The sequence below is a fragment of the Salmo salar genome, chromosome ssa29 (genome assembly GCF_905237065.1).
Source record: "Salmo salar chromosome ssa29, Ssal_v3.1, whole genome shotgun sequence".
In the NCBI taxonomy this organism is placed as follows: Eukaryota; Metazoa; Chordata; class Actinopteri; order Salmoniformes; family Salmonidae; genus Salmo; species Salmo salar.
Genome location: NC_059470.1, coordinates 3,363,105 through 3,388,077, shown reverse-complemented (window position 1 = coordinate 3,388,077; position 24,973 = coordinate 3,363,105). Strand labels below are relative to the sequence as shown.

Here is a 24,973-nt window from a genome sequence, read left to right as displayed (position 1 = left end):
TGATTCTGACTTGGACTCGAGCGCAGGGGAATCAAGATTTAGTGACTCGACTACATCACTGGGCGAAACAGTCATTAGCCCCTGTTCTACTTTTGGACATCAATGTGGCTGCGGCATCTGTGGAACATTGATAACAATGGCAATGACGTGACCAAGTGATGGAGGTGCAACCCATACTACTTTGCCAATACTTTGCGGCACCATCTAGTCTCTCTCTCTGATTGTGTGTGTCTGTTTGTTTTGTATGTAATGTGCAATATCTGTGTAGGCTGATTTAGGAATTTGCATGGACAAATAATTCTTATATAATATTATTCTTATATGCAGTACCAGTCAAAAGTTTGGACTCACCTACTCATTCCAGGGTTTTTCTTTCTCAAAACTATGAAATAACACATCTGGAATCATGTAGTAACCAAAAAAAGTGTTAAACAAATCAAAAGATATGTTTGAGATTCTTCAAAGTAGCCAACCTTTGCCTTGATTACAGCTTTGCACACTCTTGGTATTCTCTCAACCAGCTTCATGAGGTAGTCACCTGGAATGCATTTCAATTAGCAAGTGTCCCTTGATAAAAGTTAATTTGTGTAATTTATTTCCTTCTTAATGTGTTTGAACCAATCAGTTGTGTTGTGACAAGGTAGGGGTGGTATACAGAAGATAGCCCTATTTGGTAAAAGACCAAGTCCATATTATGGCAAGAACAGCTCAAATAAGCGAAGAGAACGACAATCCATCATTACTTCAAGACATGAAGATTAGTCAATATGGAACATTTCAAGAACTTGTAAAGTTTCTTCAAGTGCAGTGGCAAAAACCATCAAGCGCTAGGATGAAACTGACTCTCATGAGGACCGCCACAGGAAAGGAAGACCCAAAGTTACCTCTGCTGCAGAGGATAAATTCATTAGAGTTACCAGCCTCAGAAATTGCAGCCCAAATAAAATCTTCAGAGTTTAACAGACACATCTCAACATCAACTGTTCAGAGGAGACTGTGTGAATTAGGCCTTCATGGTCGAATTGCTGCAAAGAAACCACTACTAAAGGACACCAATAACAAGAGGAGACTTTGACGTTAGAGCAATGGACATTAGACCAGTGGAAATCTGTCCTTCCGTCTGATGAGTGCAAATTTGAGATTTTTGGTTCCAACCGCCATGTCTTTGTGAGACGCAGAGACGCATTTGTTTTTCAACATGACAATGACCCAACACACCTCCAGGCTGTGTAATTTGACCAAGAAGAAGAGTGATGGACTGCTGCATCTGATGACCTGGCCTCCACAATCACCCGACCTCAACCCAGTTGAGATGGTTTGGGATGAGTTGGACCGCAGAGTGAAGGGAAAGCAGCCAACAAGTGCTCAGCATATGTGGGAACTCCTTCAAGACTGTTGGAAAAGCATTCCAGGTCAAGCTGGCTGAGAGAATGCCATGAGTGTGCAAAACTGTCATCAAGGCAAAGGGTGGCTACTTTGAAGAATCTAAAATATATTTTGATTTAACACTTTTTTTGGTTACTACATGATTCCATATGTGTTATTTCATAGTTTTGAAGTCTTCACTATAATTCCACAATGTAGAAAATTGTAAAATAAATAAAAACCCTTGAATGAGCAGGTGTCCAAACGTTTGACTGATACTGTATGTTTAAAATGTTTCTGCTTTGGGGAAGAGAATAGAAACATATGTTGGTAGGACCAGGCTATGTATGTTTGTGCACATGGAAGTCAGTGATTTATGTTTACTATAAGTTAATGAACCAATACAAATGTGATGTGACTGAAATGGGATTAAAATGAAAGGACATTTAGTTGACTAAAATGGGTCACTGTTTTTATAATTTTGAAAATATCTAGACTAAATCATTATTGAAATGACAAAAAAAATGTGACTACGACTTAATGATATTTTGGTCAAAATGACAAAGACTAGACTAAATCTGAATTAACACTGGCGCGCTTGCGTGTGTGTGCGTGCGTGCGTGTGAGAATGTTCGCGTGTTTGTTTGCGTGTCAGTGATCTAAAAAGGTTTTGTCACCAAATGCCCTCTTAGTACCTGTTTAGTAATTTTCCTCCATATGGTTTCAGCGATGAAGACGTCTGTGAGTATGGACTCCTCGGACCAGAAGAAGACCAGAGTAAAGCTGAAGAAGTTCCTGACCCGCCGACCCACCTACCAGGCCGTCAGAGACAAGGGCTACATTAAAGGTATGGATGGCCTCACTGCAAGCCAGTTCCTATAAAGGTGACATTTGACATGCCTGTCTCTCTCTTTATTTGTTATTTAAAATATACTTCTCTTGCTTTGTGTTGTGCCACAGACCAGGTGTTTGGCTGCAGCCTCAGCAGCCTGTGTCAGAGGGAGAACACTTCGGTGCCCACTTTTGTCACCATGTGCATCGACCACGTGGAAAACACAGGTATGACCTCTCTGTTTCTGTTCCCTCTTTCTGCATTTTAAAATTAGCCATTTTGTTTCCATGATGTGTACTGAATGAGTTATAATGCTGTCTCTGTATCTTTCTCTTTCCCCCTCCTCTGTCTCTGTCCTCTTGTCTTTGTGTCTCTGACCCTGTCCTCTCTTCTGCAGGTCTGAGTATAGATGGGATATACAGAGTGAGTGGGAACCTAGCTGTGATACAGAAGCTGCGCTTTGCTGTCAATCACGGTAGGGCAAAAATAGTTTTGGTTTTCTTTTGGAACCAGTGGAATTGTCCATGGAACAAATGGAATAGTACTAAAAGAGAACCTTATTTGTGTGTGTTCCAGATGAGAAGGTAGAGCTGGATGACAGTAAGTGGGAAGACATCCACGTGACTACAGGAGCCCTGAAGATGTTATTCAGAGAGCTGCCTGAGCCCCTTTTCACCTACGACTCTTTCAACGACTTTATCAATGCCATCAGTGAGTAGTAACACACTTGACTACACTGTTAGACTTCACTGTGCTGTATAACAAACACTGTACTGTGCAACACATATACCATAGAGATCCTATTAAATTCCGAATTCCTATTCTAATTCCTAATTCTATGACGTATACATTATATGCCTGTCTACTGAGCCACTATTTATAATGGTAAAATCAAGGTTTGATGGTTTGCCTAAAGACAATGCCTATTAAGACATAATTGACTTCATATGCTGAATTTACCACTTGGTTTGGGTGATTCCAAATGTGTGTTGTTTTAAATGTATCCACAAGATGGCACCCTTATCATTTGAATTCACAAAAATTTATTAAGATTAAGGATTAGGGTTGCAAAGCTATGGTAATTTACCAAAGTTACCGGAATCTAAGGTAATTTATGGAAATCTATGGTAACTTTGGTCATTTAATAAATGTATTCATATACAGTATAATATTTTTATATCTTTGTATATATTGTCCATGAGTTTCTATTGGATAAATCATATGGTTCAAGAGAAAATAGTCCTATTAATGAAAAAAGCATAGAATCAACAATGGAATTATTTTCAATGAACTCTTCCAACTATTGACTTTGTTTTTACAACTGCCACTAGTTTGGCTCTGAAACATTTACAACAAAGACATATTGACATTAAGTAAATAAATAAATAAAAGCTATTTCATGCAGAAACCCTCATATTAAGCACCGAAGGTATTCACTAAATTGATGGTTTATATTTAGGATCATTTTTTACAGCTTTGTCATTCTATTTTTTATTTGAAAATGATCTTGTTTGATTATTTTATATATTTTACATGTGATAAGGCCACAAAGTGGGCCAGAGATAATTACAGACACTTGTGATAATCTGAAGTACCCAAAAGGGCCACTAGATGTATTGTGATAAATTACATAAAATCCTTGAAAGTTACCAACATTTTGATAGTTTACTGGTAAACTTAGAAAGTTTCCAGTAATATACCCTTCATTTGCAACCCTTATCAGGACAATGTAAATGCTGTGTTTCTACATATGCAATGAAATTAATGGTTTTAAATTTTTCCCTCTGTTCCAGAATGCTCAGACTACAAGCACCGAGTGAATTTGATAAAAGACTTAATCAAGCATTTGCCAAAACCGAATCACGACACAATGCAATGCCTCTTCAAGCATCTCAGAAGGTAAGCAAAAAGAATCCTACATTTCTGCTAAACTAAAGTCAATACTCTCTGATGGATGACAAGACCCAGCTCATAATTCATTGTGCTAGTCTGTTTAAGAGTAGCCTGGGAAGCCGCTAGCGGGCTTTATGGATCTCCACTATTGTCTGGGCTTGATGTGCACAGTCGGTAATACACTCATGTCCCCCTGTGACCGGTTCGTACATAAAGCATTCTCTATTCAGGCTGCAAAGGCTTTGATTTCCTCCTAAACTAGAGACAAGAAGGAGGCGAGAAGGAGGGAGAAAGAAAACGGGGAAAATATTAATAGTATTTTTTTTTATTGTTTTGTTTGCCCATCTGCCTCCCCTCTCTCTTCGGAGGACAAAAATATACTTTGTTTTGTACATTCTACACACATTTTACATACATGGCATTTTATTTATTTTTACACTTGTTACATAGCAAGAATAAAGTAATTTGATATTTTTATACACATTACATTGAGATACAGTTGAAGTTGGCTAATTGACATCATTCGGGTCAATTGGAGGTGTACCTGTGGATGTATTTCAAGGCCTACCTTCAAACTCAGTGCCTCTGCTTGACATCATGGGCAAATCAAAAGAAATCAGCTAAGACCACAGAAAATAAATTGTAGACCTCCACAAGTCTGGTTCATCCTTGGGAGCAATTTCAAAAGCCTGAAGGCACCACGTTCATCAAACGTTAAACAATAGTACGCAAGTATAAACACCATGGGACCACGCAGCCGTCATAGCGCTCAGGAAGGAGACGCATTCTGTTTCCTAGAGATGAACATACTTTGGTGCGAAAAGTGCAAATCAATCCCAGAACAGCAGCAAAGGGCCTTGTGAAGATGCTGGAGGAAACAGGCACAAAAGTATCTATATCCACAGTAAAACGAGTCCTATATCGACATAACCTGAAAGACCGCTCAGCAAGGAAGAAGCCACTGCTCCAAAACCGCCATAAAAAAGCCAGACTACGGTTTGCAACTGCACATGGGGACAAAGATCGTACTTTTTGGAGAAATGTCCTCTGGTCTGATGAAACAAAAATATAACTGTTTGGCCATAATGACCATTGGGGGACGCTTGCAAGCCGAAGAACACCATCCCAACCGTGAAGCACGGGGGTGGTAGCATCATGTTGTGGGGGTGCCTTCTTGCAGGAGGGACTGGTGCACTTCACAAAATAGATGGCATCATGAGGGAGGAAAATGTTGTGGATATATTGAAGCAACATCTCAAGACATCAGTCAGGAAGTTAAAGTTTGGCTCCAAATGGGTCTTCCAAATGGACAATGACCCCAAGCATACTTCCAAAGTTGTGGCAAAATGGCTTAAGGACAACAAAGTCAAGGTATTGGAGTGGCCATCACAAAGCCATGACCTAAATCTTATAGAAAGGATTGTGGGCAGAACTGAAAAAGTGTGTGCGAGCAAGGAGGCCTACAAACCTTACTCCGTTACACCAGCTCTGTCAGGAAAAATGGGCCAAAATTCACGCAACTAATTGTGGAAGCTTGTGGAAGGCTACCCAAAAGGTTTGACCCAAGTTAAACAATTTAAAGGCAATGCTACCAAATACTAATTGAGTGTATGTAAACTTCTGACCCACTGGGAATGTGATGAAAGAAATACAAGCTGAAATTAATCATTCTCTCTACTATTATTCTGACATTTCACATTCTTAAAATAAAGTGGTGATCCTAACTGACCTAAGAAAGGGAATTTTTACTAGGAATAAATAGTCAGGAATTGTGAAAAACTGAGTTTAAATGTATTTGGCTAAGGTGAATGTAAACCTCTGACTTCAACTGTAGATAGTACTTATACATTATACATTGTGTTTTCAGTCATAACTATTATAGAACATGAGCTTTTAAACCCACCACTCAGCTACTCTCAGGGGCAATACCAAAATAAGTGATCTAGTGATTCTGTCTATTTGTAGCAAAATCTGCAGAGCAGAGATGGTTATATGCCCCATATAAATAACATTGTTTGTGGCCAGAATTTTGTTTCATTTCAAAAGTTTTGAATCAAGAGTTGTTTTGCGTTATCAGTTCATAAACCATGTGCCACGGAATCGGCACACCGAAAATCTCTTCCTAACTATTTTGCAACCTGTATGACGCCGCAGCCAATATTTTGGTCCTCAAGTAAAACCGATATACATTTATTTTTTTCGGACAATTTTTTTGTCATAAGTCTTGCATTTTGGACTTGCATACTTTCTTTTTGAAACACCATTTTTCCCTGCCATGCTAGAGTGGCTAACAAGTGTATTATTGGCTGTTCACATCAAGCCCAGACAAAAGCGGAGATCAGGTTAGTTTTAAGAGGATTTTTACCTATTTACCTATGAAAGAAATGTAAGAAGTTGCATATGCTCCCATGGATTTAATAGGTAAAAGCACCAGTGTTTGAGCATACAGTGCCTTCTTCTGGGCAATATAATATATTATGTTTATTTACCACATATTGTCCGTTTTGCTTGGGACTCTATATTGTTTGTCTGTTCTTTTTCAATCAATAACCTACAGTAGCCTGTCAGTCCTCACTACTACCTTAGTTTGTTGACTTACTCTCAGATTGATGTGTCTGAGGTACACAGGACCAGGGGACATATAAGTAGGGTTCGGGGTAGATTCTCAGCCCATTGGAGCTCGGGGCTATATCATACAGCATGTTCAGAATGACATTTGCCTAAGCACTATTTGCATTTATATGGCCCTGTGTTTGCCATAATGCAATACCTTTAGATCTGGTGTTTCTTCTAGGAAATGTATTGTGTGACATTTTGTCTATATGGAAGTGTATCCCAAATGACACCCTATTCCCTACATAGTGCTCTACTTTTCACCAGGGCTCTGGTCAAAAGTAGTGCACTATATGGGGAATAGGGTGCCATTTGGGATGCTACCTATGTATATGAGACAAGGGGATTTAATTGGGTTTTCCAATGAATAATGTTATTGTGTGGAGCAGCGTTTCTGTATGCAAGGATTTTGATTTCCATTGAAAAGCAGCGATATTACCTGACGTTGTTTAATATTGTATTTTGCATCTTATGTTTTTCGAATACTAGCAGTAGCTTACTTAATAAATGTTATATACGTTTTGTCTCCAGCGTATACCTGATCCCTTTGTTGACCAGCCAACATCTGTAATGTGTTTTCTAAATGAAATGCCTATTTCACCAAAACGGACAGACCATAGGGCAGTTCGGGAAAATGCCAGATGGTTCTGGTCCATCTTTAGCCCAGTGGGCCTGTCTAAATTGGGGGTTTTGCACATAATGATCATTATTTGGCTAATAATGGGGGCCTCAAGGAAAAAATGTGCCTTTGTGTTGGAAATGCCTGGCAGATTTCTGCTCGCAGTCCGTCCCTGTATCCCACTCTTTCCTCCTCTCGCCTTCCTCTCTCTCTTCAGGGTGATTGACCATGGAGAGGCCAACCGTATGACGACCCAGAGTGTAGCGATCGTTTTCGGCCCCACCCTGCTCAGACCTGAGACTGAGACGGGAAACATCGCTGTTCACATGGTCTATCAGAACCAGATTGTTGAGCTCATCTTACTGGAGTATGAGAACATATTCGGCAGGTAGAAAATAAACACCTAAGTACGACACCTGAGGTAAACTCCTGTGGAAGAGGAAGAGGATGGTCTGGTGACTGGTCAGACTCACCCAATACCGCTTATTTTTGTGACTGAAACATTGCTGCTGTGGACCCAGCAATTTAAAGAAAGAAAAACAAAAATGTAATTATTGTTCATTTGGTAATAAGATTAATAAAGGAAACTAGTGAATGACATTTTGAGAGAGATGAATATGATGTAAATAAATACAGATTTCATTCACTTTGGTTGCCATTCCTGCTGTGAGTAGCAGGGCGGTGCAGTTGCTTCAGGGGAGAGGGTTGGTTGGTTGGTTTGTTGGTTGGTTGGTGAGCTGGCTGGATCTAGGACCGTGTCGTCATGGCATTGACGACGGGCGGAGTGCAGTGTGAATGGCGTGGATGAATCTCCCTCCGTGTGTGACGTGATCCAATGGATTTGAGTATACAGGGTATAACTGTGTTCTATACGGGATTCCTATGGCCAGTATTAAGTACATACTACATACAACAAGAGCTTGGTGAATAAGACTTTCATTGTTTTGGACTGGAGTGAAACAGAAGAAGAGGATTGTGGGATACATTGATGTGGCGTTAAAGAAACCGCTGGAGTGACTTCCGGCTTTCTCTGATGACATCACAACACAGGAAGCACAACTCAATCCAGATCATTCAAACAACAACTAACTACCCACTGAATAAGTGACTGGCTGGGTGGTCTGATCTCCCTCTGTCAAGTCAATGGAAGCCCATATCCTACTACCATGTGGTAGAATATAGACCATGCTTGGTCGTCTGTATAAAGACTACTCTCATTGCTTTGTGTTGGAATAATAATAAGCCGAACCTATGAACTGGATATTCTCAGTGTTGTGGAACATTGACTGTTGACTTGACCTCTGGATTTTGTGAAGTACAATGTAAAGCCTCAGTGGTATGGATACAGAATCAGTATTAAATATGGGGGCTCTCTGACGGGACCCCAAAATGATGTATGGGGTCTCTCGGAGGGGACCGCTGGATCAACTGGATGGGACATAGGCATGTGTATTAGCTATATTTCCCCTACTTTATAATGAAAACATTCACCACGATCGGATCTGGGAACTGCATTTCAGCGCTCTTTTCCCTTTATAATGCACTACTTTTGACCAGAGTATTTAACCAGTCAAAAGTAAGGCAATATACAGGGAATAGGGTGCAATTTTGGACGTGAACAGGTCACCCTCCCTATCCTACCTCCCTCGCTAGAACTGTAGCCCCACCGCTTCTTCCAGATCTACCCTTTGACCCTAGTGCAATCATCAACAGTGGTCAGTCAGTATGTCACTTGACTGGTTTTGGGAAGCATCAAAACAAACCTGTGTTTGGGGGATAATACAGTAAATTAACTTGCTATATCTGAAGACTGTCTGCATCCTAAGTGGCTTTCTATTCCCTATGTATAGACCCTGGTCAAAATTTGTGCACTACATAGGGAATAGGGTGCCTGCCATTTGGGATGCACATAAGATCTTCCCGAATGTGTACAGATAAAGAACAGATGTGTGTTATTGTCTAGTCTAACGTGCTTGGTATGGTAGGCCTCTGCTAGTGAAAGGCCTTCATTATAAGTGTAAAAGTGTTGGCTTTTCAGTGAAAGGAGATGTCCTCTTTTCCCCACCTTCCTCCCTTTCCTGCTCTCATCCTTTCTTCCCTCGTGTTCTGGAGTTACTGGGAAAAGAGATGGAGATGCCAGGGAATAGCAGTCAGTCTTAACATGACTATTTCAGATGAATACTAGTTACGTCCCAAATAACACCTTATTCCCTATTTAGGGTGCCATTTGGGATGCAGGCCCAAGCCTTTGTTCCAACTTCATAATCACTCTCCTTACCTAAGCTAATCTCAACGGGACTGGGACTGGAGAGAAAATGGTACTGGAAAATAGTATTACATTCAAGTTTATGGTGATGGAAGGTATAATGCAAAAAAAGCCTCTGTGCATATCATGTACAGCAGCCTACATTAAAAAAAAATATTTCCTTATTGAAGTATGTATGTTTTGATGGTGAGTGGTTGGTTCAACGAGTGAAATATCACTGATTTTGTAAATTGTCGACAAAATACATTGTTACAAAAGAGGAAATGTTATCTTGATTTTGACGCATGGTCAACTGCACATTTTGAATGTACTTTTCAGACTAACTGCTGTTTGTGACATGTCTAATAAAAAACTAAAACTAAATGGAACTGACACAAAGGGTATCCCTTTCCACACAGCCCCTGTCATCCCGTATACGGGTTGAAAATAGCAGATATTGTCATTGTTAAGCGCCTAAATTGGAATAAAGTGGCTGTACATTAAAATGCTATAAATGACATCAGAGCTCAGGTTCCCCACTTCACAGCACTGTATGGGTTTTGACTAACAGCTGAACTTGCGCACCGAGCGCTACAAGATGATGTGCCTATTCCTCCCGCTAATTGGGCAACTTTTGCACATTTGTAGTTGTCTGAGTGAGGGAAATGCTGTAAATCGAGTCTGTTCTGAAAGATGAGACATTGAGGATTATAATAAATACCGCTTTGATGTCATACAAGCAAACCACACACCCGGGAGTCCAAATGTGCATTTCACATTTCCATATTTGAAACTCCTCTCATATACAGTATCAACGTTTATGATCACTATTTGATCCACAGTTACAAGGATGACGTGTTATACCCTGGGACAGGGTTGTCCTGAACAAAATGAGCCTGTTTGTCATATTGTGAAGAAAATTTGCTCCAGAACACGCACTTGAATGCACTCATGACTCCATTCTATGCACACCAAAATTACAATCTGTCTGAAGTAAGATTGTATTTTATAACTTAGCTAGGCATGTTGGCAATAGAATAAGCTTTCAAATGATTCCCACATGACCCAGATTGTGATTTAAAATAGAGCCTGGACTCGAACCCAGAATCTCTAGTGGCACAGCTAGCACTGCCATGCAGTGCCTTAGACCACTGCACCACTCGGGAGGCCTAAAAATTTTTTTTATTGTGTAAACAACTAATTGTGTGATGGTGGGGACACAGGTGTAACGTAGATGCTGGGAGTTGAGAAGCAGGTGGTAAGTTTACGATAACATGGAACGATACAACGTAGGAGTAGCGTCTAGACATGAACAACAGAAACATTACTGCCTGGGAAAGGAACCTAAGGGAGTGCCAATGATGAAGCAGACCGGTGGTTAGTAAACCTGCGAAGTCGAACATCGGAGGGGAGGGGTGGGAGTAGAGGCAGCGAAGATGGAAATCACGGATGATGTTGGGATACAGAATGTTCTCCACCGGAACCCAACATCGCTCCTCTGGGCCGTACCCCTCCCAGTCCACCAGGTACTGGAGCCGACCCCCACGATGTCGGGAGTCCAGTAGGGATCTGACTGCATAGGAGGGAGCTCCCTTGATGTCCAGGGGGGTGGAAGGGTGTCGTGGGGGGACAGCATCAGCCAGAGGACCAGGAACCACCGGCCTGAGAAGGGAGACATGAAAAGAATGTGGGCTACGGTAGTCACTGGGAAGCTGTAACCTATACGTCACCTCATTGAACCTCCAGAGATGCTCGAACGGCCCCACAAACCGGGGGCTCAGCTTCTTGCAGGCCAGGTGGAGTGGGAGGTTCCTGGTAGAGAGCCAGACGCGATCCCCAGGATGGATCATGGGAGTCTCACTGCAGTGGCGGTCTGCCTGCTCCTTTTGACGGTGGACGGCACACTGGAGTCTTACATGAGCCTTGCTCCACACTTCTGTGCGCCTGAACCACTCATCAACCGCAGGAGCGTCGGTCTGGCCCGGGGTCCACGGTGCCAGTGCTGGATGAAAACCCAGAACACACTGGAAGGGAGTCAGCCCGGCGGAGGAGTGATGTAACGAATTCTGGGCGTACTCCGCCTATGGAAGGAATCGTGCTCACTTTCCCTGCCGGTCCTGGCAGTGACTCCTCAGGAACCTCCCCAGCTCCTGGTTCATCCTCTCCACCTACCCGTTGGACTGAAGCCTATACCCGGAAGTGAGGCTGACCGTGAGCCCGAGCTTCTCTATAAAGGCTCTCCATACCCGTGATGTGAATTGGGGCCCATGGGGAGACGATATCGTCCGGAAGGCCATCATGCCGGAAGACCTGCTGGAATAGACCAGAGAAAGGAATGAAACTACAGGATTTTGAAAATCTATCCACAACCACCAAAATGGTGGTGAAATCTTCAGAGGGGAGATCAGTGACAAAGTCAATGCATAGATGAGACCATGGACGATGAGCCACGGGAAGGAGTTTCCCTGCTGGAGCGTGCCGGGGGGGACTTGGTTTGAGCACATACAGAACAGGAATTTACATAGCGACTAACGTCCTGCGCCAAGGTAGGCCACCAATATTTCTCGGAGATAGATTGGGTAGTGTGAGAAATACCTGGATGTCCAGCAACGATAGCTGTGTGCACCCAGGTCGGCAGCCGATCCCCATGGAAAAGGTAGCTGCGCTCAAGAGGAGAGGTAGTGGGTGCAGGCTCCCTCCCCAGAGCCTGGCGATGTCCACATCTACGTCCCAGACCACAGGGGCTACGACTCGAGAGGAAGGGATTATGGGTGCATTCTGGACAGGACCCTCTCCCGAATCGTAGCACCGGGACGCTTTGGTGTTCTTTGAACCTGGGTGATAGGTCAGCGTGAAGTCAAATCTTGTAAAGAAAAGGGCCCACCTTGCTTGGCGCATTCAGCCTCCTCACTGTCTGTATGTACTCCAGGTTCCAATGGTCGGTGAGGATGACGAATGGGTCCTTGGCACCCTCCAGCCAACATCTCCACTCCTCTAATACCAACTTCACCGCCAGGAGCTCTCGATCACCGACGTCGTAATTCCTCTGCAGGGGACAGTTTCTTAGAGTAATACGCACACAGATACAATTTCTGTGGATAACCTTGTCGTTGAGACAGAACTGCCCCCACGCCCACCTCTGAAGGGTCCACCACCATATATTGTGGGATCTGGGTGTTTGAGCAATTGCCTGAGATTAAATGTCCCTTCAGTAGGCTGAAGGCCTTGTCAGCTGCTGGACTCCACACCAACAAATGGGGACCACCCTTGAGGAGAGAGGTGAGGCGATGGAGCTGAAGTTCCTGATGAAACGGCGGTAGAAGTTGGCAAACCCCAAAAACTGTTGTAACCCCTTTATGGTGGTTGGGACTGGCCATGATCTGACTGCATCTACCTTCTTGGCATCCATCTGCACTCCTTGGGGACTGATTTGGTAGCCAAGGAGCCTCCTGATGAAACTGGCACTTCTCAGCCTTGACAAACAGTTGGTTAGCCAGGAGGCGTTCCAGGCCTACTCGGATGTGAGCGATGTGATCCTCCAAAGTAGCCGAGTAGCATGTCCCGGAACACCTCATTGACGAATGCCTGGAACACTGACGGAGCATTGGCTAAGCTGTCTTCCATTCGTCCCCCTCCCAGATGCGGATGAGATTGTATGCACTCCGCAGGTCCAACTTGGTAAAAATAAAACTGGCCCCGGGGAGCTGTTCGATGGCTGCCTGCACCAACTGGAGAGGGTTAATGGTACTTGGTGATTTCATTGTGTCCTCTGTAATCAATACATGGGCGTAACCCTCAACCCTTCTTGGCCACGAAGATGCAACCTTGTTGGAGCGCCTCATGGATGTACTCCGCCATGGCCTGGGTTTCAGCCACCATCAGAGGGTAGATGTGACCCGATTCCAGTATGTTGCGCGTCACTACTTCACAGGGGAGCCTTAATATAATGTGAACTTTCATGTGCCTTAATATCAAACTTGTATGTCATCTGTAAATACAAATAAAATTGTTAAATTACGAGCCTAGTTGGTTTAGTCACAGAGAAAGACAGCAACCTTCCCGCTAGCCGTGATTGGCTAAGATAATAAGTGGGCTGGACAAACCGAGAGATGAGTTTGGATTGGTCTGCGGTGTTGCATCTTGTCTATAAAATGAGCTGCTCATCAAGCCTAAACTCTTTCTACTGCCGTAAAAAAAAAAAAGAATTAATCAAAGATATAACGTTGGCCTTGGAGAACTGCAAATATGTTCCTATACTGCTCTCAATAACATTGCTTCCCTGAATTTATCAGGCGCTATCGACAAAGGTCATTGGGAAAAGTTGTGATGGACTACTTTCTGGACGACCAATGCTGACCTTCGCTCACTCTGAAAATAATACGTTTTGAAATCAGTGGAACACAACGGGCCAAACACACTGTGCAAACTAAATGGAAACAACAGGGGTTTCAGTCTGCCATGACGCTTTCATCCATGTATACAGGTAAGAATCTAGCTACAGGTTCAGACATTATACGTTACTAATTTTGTCAAAGTTGTTTTCATTAAAAGCTAAAGCTTGCTGTTAACTAGCCAGCTGGAGTTCGATGGCTGGCTTGCTAACTAACATTAAACCTAACGTTATTTGGGAAACTTTAGCTTACTATGACTATCAGTTTGTATTGCTAGTGTTGTTACTCTATGGATTGGGATTATAGTAAAATTATTTGCTATGTCTTGTTAGGTTGCGTCAATCGAATCTGGTATTAGGATAAAATCAGACCGTTTACTTTAGTTTCAGATCAATCGTTTAATTCTGCTCATATAATTGCATTGATAATATAAATGGTAAATATGATGTTCGTATATACGGGCTCCCTGTAACAACACACAGGGCATACAGAGAACTGAGTGTCACATCCTTTGTTCTTTCTTAAATACTCTGACAGAGATAGATCCCGCTCACTGCTGGCCTGTCAGAGGGAGGATGAGCATGGTTTAAACTTACTCATCCTATCGTTGGCGTGCAGGCTGGTCCCAGCCTCGTGACGCACTTCCTGTACACTCTGAGCCCGTTATCGTATTTCAGTATCAAGTGGTTTCTTATGTGACTCTAGTTTGTGAAACAGCCTTCTGCATGCCTCAACAGTTTTACCCCCTATTTAGCCACAGCCCAGCAGTTAGTCACATACACGGTCTCTTTGGACATACTATTTACACAAGCATGTAGCTTAACAAAACAATAGAACATATTGATACATGTGCTGATGTAAAAAGATAATTATACCTTACAGTCTAAACAAAAGATCCCAAGTTAAAGCTTGCTGTTAGTTAGCTAACGTTAGCTGAGGTTAACTGGCTGGCTTGCTAGTTAACAATAACTTGTGTATCAGGTGTGTGTAACGTTAGAGACGTTTTCTCAATGTCATTTCACATTGCTAGTTATAGCCTAATGATAGCTAGCTAACATTGAACCTATTGGTTAACTTTAGCTAATTAAAGCTTGCTGTTAGCTAGCCAGCTGACGTTAGATGGCTGGCTAGCTACAGTAGCTAACATTACCTGTATGAACTGTGTAGGGATATCTCAGAATGCTATTTCGCGTCTATTGTATAATAATGCTGAAATATTTATTTGGAATTTGTCTTTCAGCATTAATCAGTAGAACACGCCTGACTCTAGGTGAATTGATGTTGTGCAGGTGAATTGATGTTGTGCAGGGTTGTCTTCTGATATTTTTTGTTGTTATTCCCTGTTTTACAGCTTCGATGCTCTGGAGCCTGGTGTTGTTTCCAACGAGCGTTTGGACTGTCGGGGCCAGGTTTCAGCTGCTGCGCAGCGCTGACATCCTTCCTCCCATAGGTGGTCTGCCTGTAAAAGCACCACCTGGACTGGACACAGCTAGACAAACAATATTTTTGACAAGATCAGGGAGTTTTGCGACGAAGAGGCTATGGACATCATATGCCCTACACCAAAGTCAAGGGCAGGACAGAAACAGGCTCTCCAAATATAGATTCCCTTGTTCATGCGTGGTTCAGACGGACCAGTCGTCAGCGCTATCTGCAGTGCCTCTTTCACATGACTTTCTCCTAACACACACGCCACACGTTGCTGCTTCAATTTTTTTGTTTATCCCGCTGCTCAGCCACTTTACCTCATTGTATGCATATAACTGCCTCGTCTATCACTGAGATCGTTCTTGTACATACTTTATATTGACCATCTATTTCTGATATTGCTACTATGCAAGTAACCATTTGGCTGTACCGTTTACACCTTCTGTAGAGACCATACACTTAGCAAAATATTGATATACCACGTGTCCACCACAAACATATGGCGCATGCATCTGTTTGTATTGTACGTGTGCAAAAGAAATTAGGTTTCAACTTGGGTTGTATGGCTTACTATGTGTGCATGTGTAACAGTATATAAAGTATCCTAATGTACTGGTGTGAAGTCATTTGGGCAGTGGTGTAAAGTAGTTTTGTGGAATCTGTACATTACTTGATCTTTTTTGCAACTTTTACTTTACTCCATACATTTTCCTTGACACCCAAAAGTACTCATTACATTTTGACAGGAAAATTGTCCAATTCACACACTCAAGATGTCATCCCTACTGCCTCTGATACGGCAGACTCACTAAACGCAAATGCCCTTGGCTCTCTGTCAAAAAACAAGCAAACCAGATTGAACAATTTGATTAAGTACATTGTGCCCCTGGCTGTCAAATAATTGTGCTCTGGTTTAATAAGAAAACAATTTATACTTTTTCCACCACTGGATGTGGCTGGGGGTTAAAGCGTTTTTCACATGACCCATCAATTTAGACAAGTGTGTCTAGGTAAGCGTCATCAAGTATTGTAAACTGGATACTTTGTTTACCTGAAATTTTTCCTTATTGTAGGCTACTACCACTTTCAGTCTTAATCTTTACTACATGACTCACTGTTTAGCGCATAATCTCACATGTGAATCCTTCAAGAGATGGGTGGGGCTGGGTTTAGAGCATGTGAACAATGCTGAATGGGTGTAGACAAAGGAGAGCTCTCTAGTAGGTACCAAAACATTTAAAGGCCCTTTTCTCAAAAGTGAGTTTACAAGTGTATCAACTTTCAAAGTATAAATACTTTCCCACTGTTCCTCATGCGTGTATGATATTCCATTTTGTAGCTTTGAGTCAACTTTTATCCCATGTAAAAAAACAAAAGTTTCAAATGTGGCTACATAAGACCAAATCTAGGGGGTGAGTGACAGATGCGTCTTCGTGGGGGCGCAGAGCCTGCAGGCAAGTCGATGGCATAGTCCCAGGGGCGATGATGGAGCAGGTTTTGGAAAATACCTCCTGCAGGTCTGGGTATACCTCCGGGAGTTGGACAACCACAGGGTGGCACCACAGGGGACAGGTCCTCCAGCATTCAGGTGCCCAGTCTGATTTTCATCATCGACCATGAGATGGTGGGGTTGAAGTCAAGGGAGGCCGACCTTGTGAGCTGGTGATTTAGGGATGTTCTCCTGATGGATGGACTCCACGGTGAGGGGTTTGGTGATTTGTGTGATGGTCCCGGAACCTAATGGACGATTATCGAGGGCTTGAACCGGGAAAGGAGGAGAGCGGGTATGAGGTGATGTTGAGGGAGGCAGCAAGGGTCTGGTCAATAAAGTTCCCCGCGGCACCGGAATCCACTAATGCTGTAGAAACAGTACATGAGGGATGTCAACTAGTGCGATCGACACCAAAAAGGGTTTGTCAGAAAGTGATGAAGAGGATACTCACACCTGCCCCAGGAGGTGGAAGATCACATGACCGTCTCTGCTCTCATGGATCCCGAGTTGGGACATAACGGACACCGCTGGAGCTGGTGCCCTCATTGATCACAATAGAGACAAAGCTCCAGCTGTCTGCGTCGCTCCGCCGCGGGGAGGCCCGAGACCCTTACCTCCATAAGTTCAGGCTCTGATCCAAAGTGTTCAGAGGGAGGGAGAGAAGCGATGTGAAAGCCAACGCTCCAAAATAAGGTTATCCAGAAGGATGGCCATCGCGATGTGTGTCTAAAGGAAGATTGTCATCTCGACAGGCCAGTTCCATCTGAACCGCCATGCGCAGTTCTCTTCTGAATAGTGTACGAAGGTGGCGAGTACTCAGCAGCTGTCTGGTCCTCCTGCCGTAGTTGGAGTAGGTGTTCCCCCCTCTGCCCTCCGGTGGATGATCGAAGATACCTCTGAACCGAGCCATGAACCCCTCATAAAAATCCAGCTCCTCTCTCAGATGGCCGTGGCCCATTCCAACACCCACCCAGTCAGCAGAAAAATAACTGGCAGCCTTGGACCTCTCAGTGGTGGGGGCTCCCATCTGGTGTGCAAAGTAGAGGGATCACTGTAGCAGGAAGCCACGGCATTTAGACGGGGTGCTGTCATATTTATCTGGGAGGGACAAACCGCATCGCTGACCTAGGCGGGTTGCTGAATGGGCTGGCTCGACTAGTAGTAGAGTATCCTCCGCTAGTTGAAGGCAACACCTCTCAGGTATGTTCGAGACGTTGAACACTGCAAAAAACTTCTTCCATAGCCGTCCCCAGTTGCACCAGCTGGTCGTGGTGTTGACGAAATAGGTATCCCTGCTCATCGACCGTCTGGGAGATTTCCCGCTGCTTCCATTTTGTGAGGCAGTATTCTGTAACGTAGACGCTGGGAGTCGAGAAGCAGGTGGTAAGTTTAATATAACAAATAACATGGAACGATACAACATAGGAGTAGTGTCTAGACATGACCAACAGAAACAATACTGCCTGGGGAAGGTTACAAGGAAGTACCAGATAAAGGGGAGGTAATGAGTGAGGTAATGGAGTCCAGGTGTGCTTAATGATGAAGCACAGGTGCACGTAATGATGAAAGCCAGGTGTGCGTAATGATAGTTCCCAGGACCGGTGGTTAGTAAACCGGCAAAGTCGAACGCCGGAGGGGAGAAGCGGGAGTAGACGTGACAGCAGGGCTGTGTTCCAAATAAAAAACTGTAAGTGTGTTTGCATCAGGTCCTCAATGGCAAAGCTAGTAGAGCTAAAGAAAAGTCATGAAAGTGTAAGGAACTGTGCACAGTTTGGAGAGGTGTGTGGCCACTTGGAGACACTAGTAGACCTCTCACTCAAACTCTTTCTCATCTTGCACCTACACCAACATTTCAATGAATATGTCATATGTTACTGAATGTATCCAGAGTATTTTCATATTTTGTTATTGACAAATGCTGTGAAAAGTACAGCAAATGTAAAATGCACATAAAATCAACAGTGTAATGCTTGGATTCAGTCTTGTGTCAAGTGAACTGGTGTGTCCTCAACTTTGGTCTGTTCATTACCCCATAATCTCCAAAGTGTTCAATTCCTACCATGGTCATACATATGCTTTTATAGTTCTTCTGTTAGAAACATTACCGTGTCCCAAATGGCACCCCATTCCCTATGTAGTTCACTACATAGGTAATAGGGTGCCATTTGGCATGCAGACATGAGCGGTTAAGAGTGTTGGGCCAGTAACCGAAATGTGCTGGTTTGAGCCGGCAAGGTGGTTAAAGCCCTGGCCCCCGTTAAACTGCCCCCCGCACCTCTCTGATTCAGAGGGGTTGGGTTGGATGCAGAAGACACATTTCGGTTGAATGCATTCCGTTGTGCAACTGACTAGGTATCCCCTTTCCCTTCCCTGTCCCATGCAGGCTAAATATTACCTCAGGCCAACTTGCTCTGTTCATTCCACTGGAGTATGGAAAACATAACATAGATTATGAGTGTAGGACAATAACTTAAAGGTATTATGATTAAACGATGTGCGTTCTGGCATGTCAATGATTGTCTGGCAGGAAATTTAACAGTTCACAGAGGTGAATATAGGATAGCAGTCTGCCCTAAAATGGAAATAGTATATTTTCTTTAATCTGCTTCTCCCTCTTTTTTCCTCAACCATCTCTCTCTCTCTCAATCTTCTCCATTTTATTTGTCTTTCCCAGCTCCACAGTCTGTCTTTATGTCAATGTGTAAGTGTGACTGCCAGTTGCTGATCTTTTGAGAACATCATGTGAAACGTCGCTTGAAGTGTGAGATGAATGGGAGGCAGAGGGCTCGTAGAGAGGATGGTAACTGGGTTGGGACTGTATTGGGCGTGTTCCTACTAGAGTAGGCCAGGTCTGGATGATGATGATGCTGCTATAATAAAGACCTACCAATGATTTGTCATAGCATAGGCCTACCAGACACTGTCTTAGGCCTACGAGGAACTGCACTGCCTGCCTGCTGGTGGTAAATAAATTGATATCTGGAGAGCTTCTATTATCTGTCAGGGGGTGCTGATACAGTCTGCCTTGTATTTATTGCCTACTTAATGGACTTGATTGTATTACTGAAGGGAGAGAGCGAACAAAATCTAACGCCACTAGCCCCACTATGGTACTTTCAGCATTCTGCAATTACCTTATGTAAATCTGTGCCTGGAATGGTTCTTCTGCCTGCTATTTAAAATGCATTGAATTTCCATGGAAAATGATCCACTACTGCCGCTTGAACCTCGTTAATAACGGTGACAAGCTGGATGACATTTGGAATACTTACATGCTTACTTAGCATCGCCATGCTTGCAAACACTTCCTACGATACCCCGCTTCCTACTTCTCTCTCCTGCTGCTGCACTCTGTGACAGCACATTTACAAAAAGGATAGCTTTGAATGAGGTACTCCGGCAAATGAGTTATTTCTTCAAGTGAATGGGTTTTCCTGCAAAAGACATTAGACTAGTAAGTGCTCACTCAATCTTTGATCATGCGGAGAGCCTGAAGTGGAGTGCACTGGCTCTTGCAAATATCACGGAAATAGGTTTAAATTCCACCTTCTATTAGCTCATAGACTATAAGCTCATTGCAGACTGCATAGTCAGATTGGAATGGCATTGAATTACTGTATGAACTAAATCACTGTGACTACTGTAGACAGACAAATGTTTGTGAGTTCCAAGTACCTTAAGTATTTAATGGATCTTGGCCCAGGATTCATTTCAAAGGCAATTCTGATGCACAATACTTCACACACAATGACTCACACCTAGTGGTTAGAGCATTGGGCCAGTAACTGAAAGGTTACTGGATCGAATCCACGAGCTGACAAGGTAAACATCTGTCGTTCTACCCCTCAGCAAGGCAGTTAACCCACTGTTCCCCGAGCGCCATGGATGTCGATTAAGGCAGCCCCCCGCACCTCTCTGATTAAGAGGTTGGGTTAAATGCGGAAGACACATTTCAGTTGAAGGCATTCAGTTGTACAACTGACAAGGTATACCCCTTTCCATCTTATTTCTCTACCCTGAACATGGTGCCTCTATGTCAGCCAGAATAGTGTAATATGGCGCTGGAGAGGATGGATGCCGTTTCATGGGCTCTTAACCAACCGCATTTTTTGTAACTTGTTTTGCCGACGAGTGGCTAATCTGCTCTTGCCATCCGTACTACAGGCCAACGTACAGTACAATCGCTGGATAATAAATTGTACGAACTACGATCACACATATCCTACCAAAGGGACATTAAAAACTGTAAGATCTTGTGTTTCACCGAGTCGTGGCTGAACGACCACATGAATAACATACAGCTGGTGGATTATACACTGTATCGGCAGGATAGAACAGCAGCCTCTGGTAAAACAAGGGGTGGTGGTCTATGTACAGCTGGTGCACGATATCTAAGGAAGTCTCGAGGTTTTGCCCGCCTGAGGTAGAGTATCTCATGATAAGCTGTAGAGCACAATATCTACCAAGAGTTTTCATTTGTATTTTTTGTAGCTGTCTATATACCACCACAGACGGATGCTGACACTAAGACCGCACTCAATGAACTGTATAGCACCATAAGCAAACAGGAAAACTCTAATCCAGAGGCGGTACTCCTAGTGGCAGGAGACTTTAATGCAGGGAAAGTTAAATACATTTTACCTAACTTCTATCAGCATGTTAAATGTGCAACTAGAGGGAAAACAACTCTAGACCACGTTTACTCCACACACAGATACGCATACAAAGCTTTCCATCGCCCTTAATTTGGCAAATCTGTCCAGAATTCTATCCTCCTGATCCTGCTTACAAGCAAAAATTAAAGCAGGAAGCACCAGCGACTCGGTCAATAAAAAAGTGGTCAGATGAAGCAGATGCTAAGCTACAGGACTGTTTTGCTTGCACAGACTGGAATATGTTCCGGGATTCTTCCAATGGCATTGAGGAGTACACCACATCAGTCACTGGCTTCATCCAATTTGCATATCGCCCCAATAGATCCACAGATGATGCAATCTCTATTGCACTCCACACTGCCTTTTCACACCTGGACAAAAGAAAGCCCTATGTGAGAATGTTATTCATTGACTACAGTGCAGTGTTCAACACTATAGTGCCCTCAAAGCTCATTACCAAGCTAAAGACCCTGGGAAGAAACGCCTCCCTCTGCAACTGGATCCTGGACTTCCTGACAGGCTGCCCCCAGGTGGTAAGTGTAGGTAACAACACATCCGCCACACTGATCCTCAACACTGGGGCCCCTCAGGGGTGTGTGCTCAGTCCCCTCCTGTACTCCCTGTTCACTCATTACTGCACGGCCAGGCACGACTCCAAAACCATCATTAAGTTTGCTGATGACACAACACTGGTAGGCTTGAACACCAATAACGACGAGACAGCATATAGGGAGGAGGTCAGAGACCTGGCCGAGACATTCCTTCAATGTGATCAAGACTAAGGAGATGATTGTGGACTACAGGAAAAGGAATACCGAGCACGCCCCCTTTCTCATCGACGGGGCTGTAGTGGAGCAGGTTGAGCACTTCAATTTCTTGGTGTTCACATCACCAACAAACAAACACATGGTCCAAGCACACCAAGACAATCGTGAAGAGGGGACGGCAAAACCTATTTCTTCTCAGGAGACTGAAAATATTTGGCATGGGTCCTCAGATCCTTAAAGGTTCTACAGCTGCACCATCGAGAGCATCCTGACTGGTTGCATCACTGCCTGGTATGGCAACTGTTCGGCCTCCGAACATAAGGCACTACAGAGGGTAGTGCGTACGGCCCAGTACATCACTGGGGCCAAGCTTCCTGCCATCCAGGACCTCTATACCAGGCGGTGTCAGAGGAAGGCCCTAAAAATTGTCAGACTTCAGCCACCCTGGTCATAGACTGTTCTCTCTGCTACTGCACGGCAAGCGGTACTGGAGCGCCAAGTCTAGGTCCAAGAGGCTTCTAAACAGCTTCTACCCCCAAGCCATAACACTACTGAACATCTAATCAAATGACTAGCCAGACTGCTTGCATTGTCCCCCCCCCCCTTTATGCTGCTGCTACTCTGTTATCTATACATAAGTCACTTTAATAACTTTACCCACGTATATATTACCTCAATTACCTTGAATAACCGGTGCCCCCGCACATTGACTCTGTACCAGTACCCCCTGTATATAACCATGCTATTGTTATTTTACTGCTGCTCTTTAATTAATTGTTACTTTTATTTCTTATTTTTTTAGGTATTTTTCTTAACTCTATTGTTTGATGGCTTGTAAGTAAGCATTTCACTGTGAGGTCAACACCTGTTGAATTCGGCGCATGTGACAAATACAATTTGATTAGTGTTCATCACTCCTGTTCTGTACCTATGCAGTCAGAGTGAGCTGGTGAACAGGTAAGAAGACTCTGTCTGCCATGTAGGAACTGTCAGAAATGTTATTAGAGTCCGCCAGAAGGTCAATGCTATGATTCACCTATCACTCTTTTTCTCCCCCTCTCTCGCGCTTTTTCGCTCTCTCTTTTGCTCCCCCCTCTCTCTTTCTTTTCTGACTCTCTCTCTGACTCCCTCTCTCTCTCCAAGCACCATGCAGGACTAATGTTACAGAGATGGATGCATGGGGGCCAGTGGCATATCGCTCCTCGTAACTGTCTACATAACTTGCTCAGCTGGAGGGAAATACAGCCGTAGTAAGTCCTACCAGCCCTCTGTTTGCTGTTATATATTGGTCTGTTAAAGCAGTTAACTTGTCAAATAAAATGTCCCCTGCTTCAGTTTGCAAATGGTGATTTTTATGCTCTTGTCAATGGAATTTGGACGGTTGACATGCATAAAGCATGCCATCTGTCATTCCTGAAATTCATAATTTTTAAAGTAAGTATAAATCAAACACAATTATTCCTTATTGAAAAAAGTCAGTGAGCAGGAGGGAGGAAACCAATCTGCTTCTGAGCTCAAAAATACATTATGTTAATTAATGCCTATTAATCACCGTCTGAAAAATCCAACATCTTAATAACTGTGGAAATGTGAGTGAAAATGCAGTAGGTAGAAGCCCACACTACACTACACTGTTATAGGGGTTACTGACAGACTCCAGCAACCCAGAAAAGCCTCTTCCAACCCCCTGCTCCTGTCCTGACACAAACAGCCTACCGGCATAAAGACCACACTAAAGCACACTGAAGTGACGTCAAAGATTCATGGTTCATAATGGACTTGTTCTCATTACCTGCTCCCAGCCCCACACCTCATCCCCAACAGACCCTGTGAGTGAGAGACCAGGGGCTGTTCTGGCATCACACAGGACCTGATAGAAAAACACCAGCAGCATATGGTGCACTTCACGGGCCTCTTTGGGTCTGCATCCCAAATGGCACCCTGTTCCTTATATAGTGCACTATTTTTGACCAGGCCCAATAGGGCTCTGGTCAAAAGTACTGCACTATGTAGGGAATAGGGTGCCATTTCGGACACATACCGGGACTGTAACCTAACTCACTGTGGTCTGCTAGTTATAGAAATGAGCAAAAAAAAATCTAATTTGGAAATTCACGGGGTCAGGGCCCTTTATTCTCCCCCAGCTTTTAACAGCCTCTGTGCTGTGGTTTGGATTCAAACGGGCACATGATTCAATAGGATCTACCGGTACCTCATTCTGACACGTTTTCGAAATCAGAGGTGGTCCGCCTTTTATCAAAACAGAGCAGGGGCCAAGTTTATAAGCGGACCTGAGACCTCAGATCATAAATTAACAGGTATGTAGGCAAGAGGAGGAGGGAGTCCAACTAAAACGGACATCAAAGAGAAGGGGGTTCTGATCACAGGAGGTGGACTAGAAACACACAAACATAAACACTGTCACACTAACCCCAGGGCCATGACAAACAGAGATATTCTGGCTTCTCAGAGTAGCAGACAGTCAAACAGAGCTGATGCACACACACTGTAGACAGACCCAGACAGCACAGGAGGTCCAGATGACAACCTCACGCTGTTCCACATTCCTCCATGGTACGCACGTCACCGCCCCTTGCCAGCGCTCACAAACACACATACACACACTCTATTCCATGTCCTATTTCATGTCCTGAACAAGGACATAGAATATAT

General features: G+C 43.7%; 1 protein-coding gene across 9 annotated transcripts in view; it reads left to right on the top strand.

The window, feature by feature from the left end:
* LOC106590041 (rho GTPase-activating protein 12) overlaps positions 1–23,634 on the top strand; it is a 131,234-nt gene extending 107,600 nt beyond the window's left edge. For 6 of the 9 annotated variants that reach the window (XM_045711028.1, XM_014180538.2, XM_014180537.2 and 3 more), the window contains 6 exons: positions 2,093–2,212; positions 2,326–2,424; positions 2,595–2,672; positions 2,774–2,908; positions 3,991–4,096; positions 7,540–9,951. In XM_045711028.1, coding sequence (XP_045566984.1) covers positions 2,093–2,212; positions 2,326–2,424; positions 2,595–2,672; positions 2,774–2,908; positions 3,991–4,096; positions 7,540–7,714 — 713 coding nt within the window. In that variant the 3' untranslated portion in view covers positions 7,715–9,951. Of the gene's footprint in view, positions 1–2,092; positions 2,213–2,325; positions 2,425–2,594; positions 2,673–2,773; positions 2,909–3,990; positions 4,097–7,539; positions 9,952–13,859; positions 14,051–15,309; positions 16,549–23,443 lie in introns of those variants that run through there. The other 3 variants (XR_006762739.1, XM_045711030.1, XM_045711029.1) reach the window with 3 other exon arrangements.
* Positions 23,635–24,973: the final 1,339 nt, after the last annotated feature.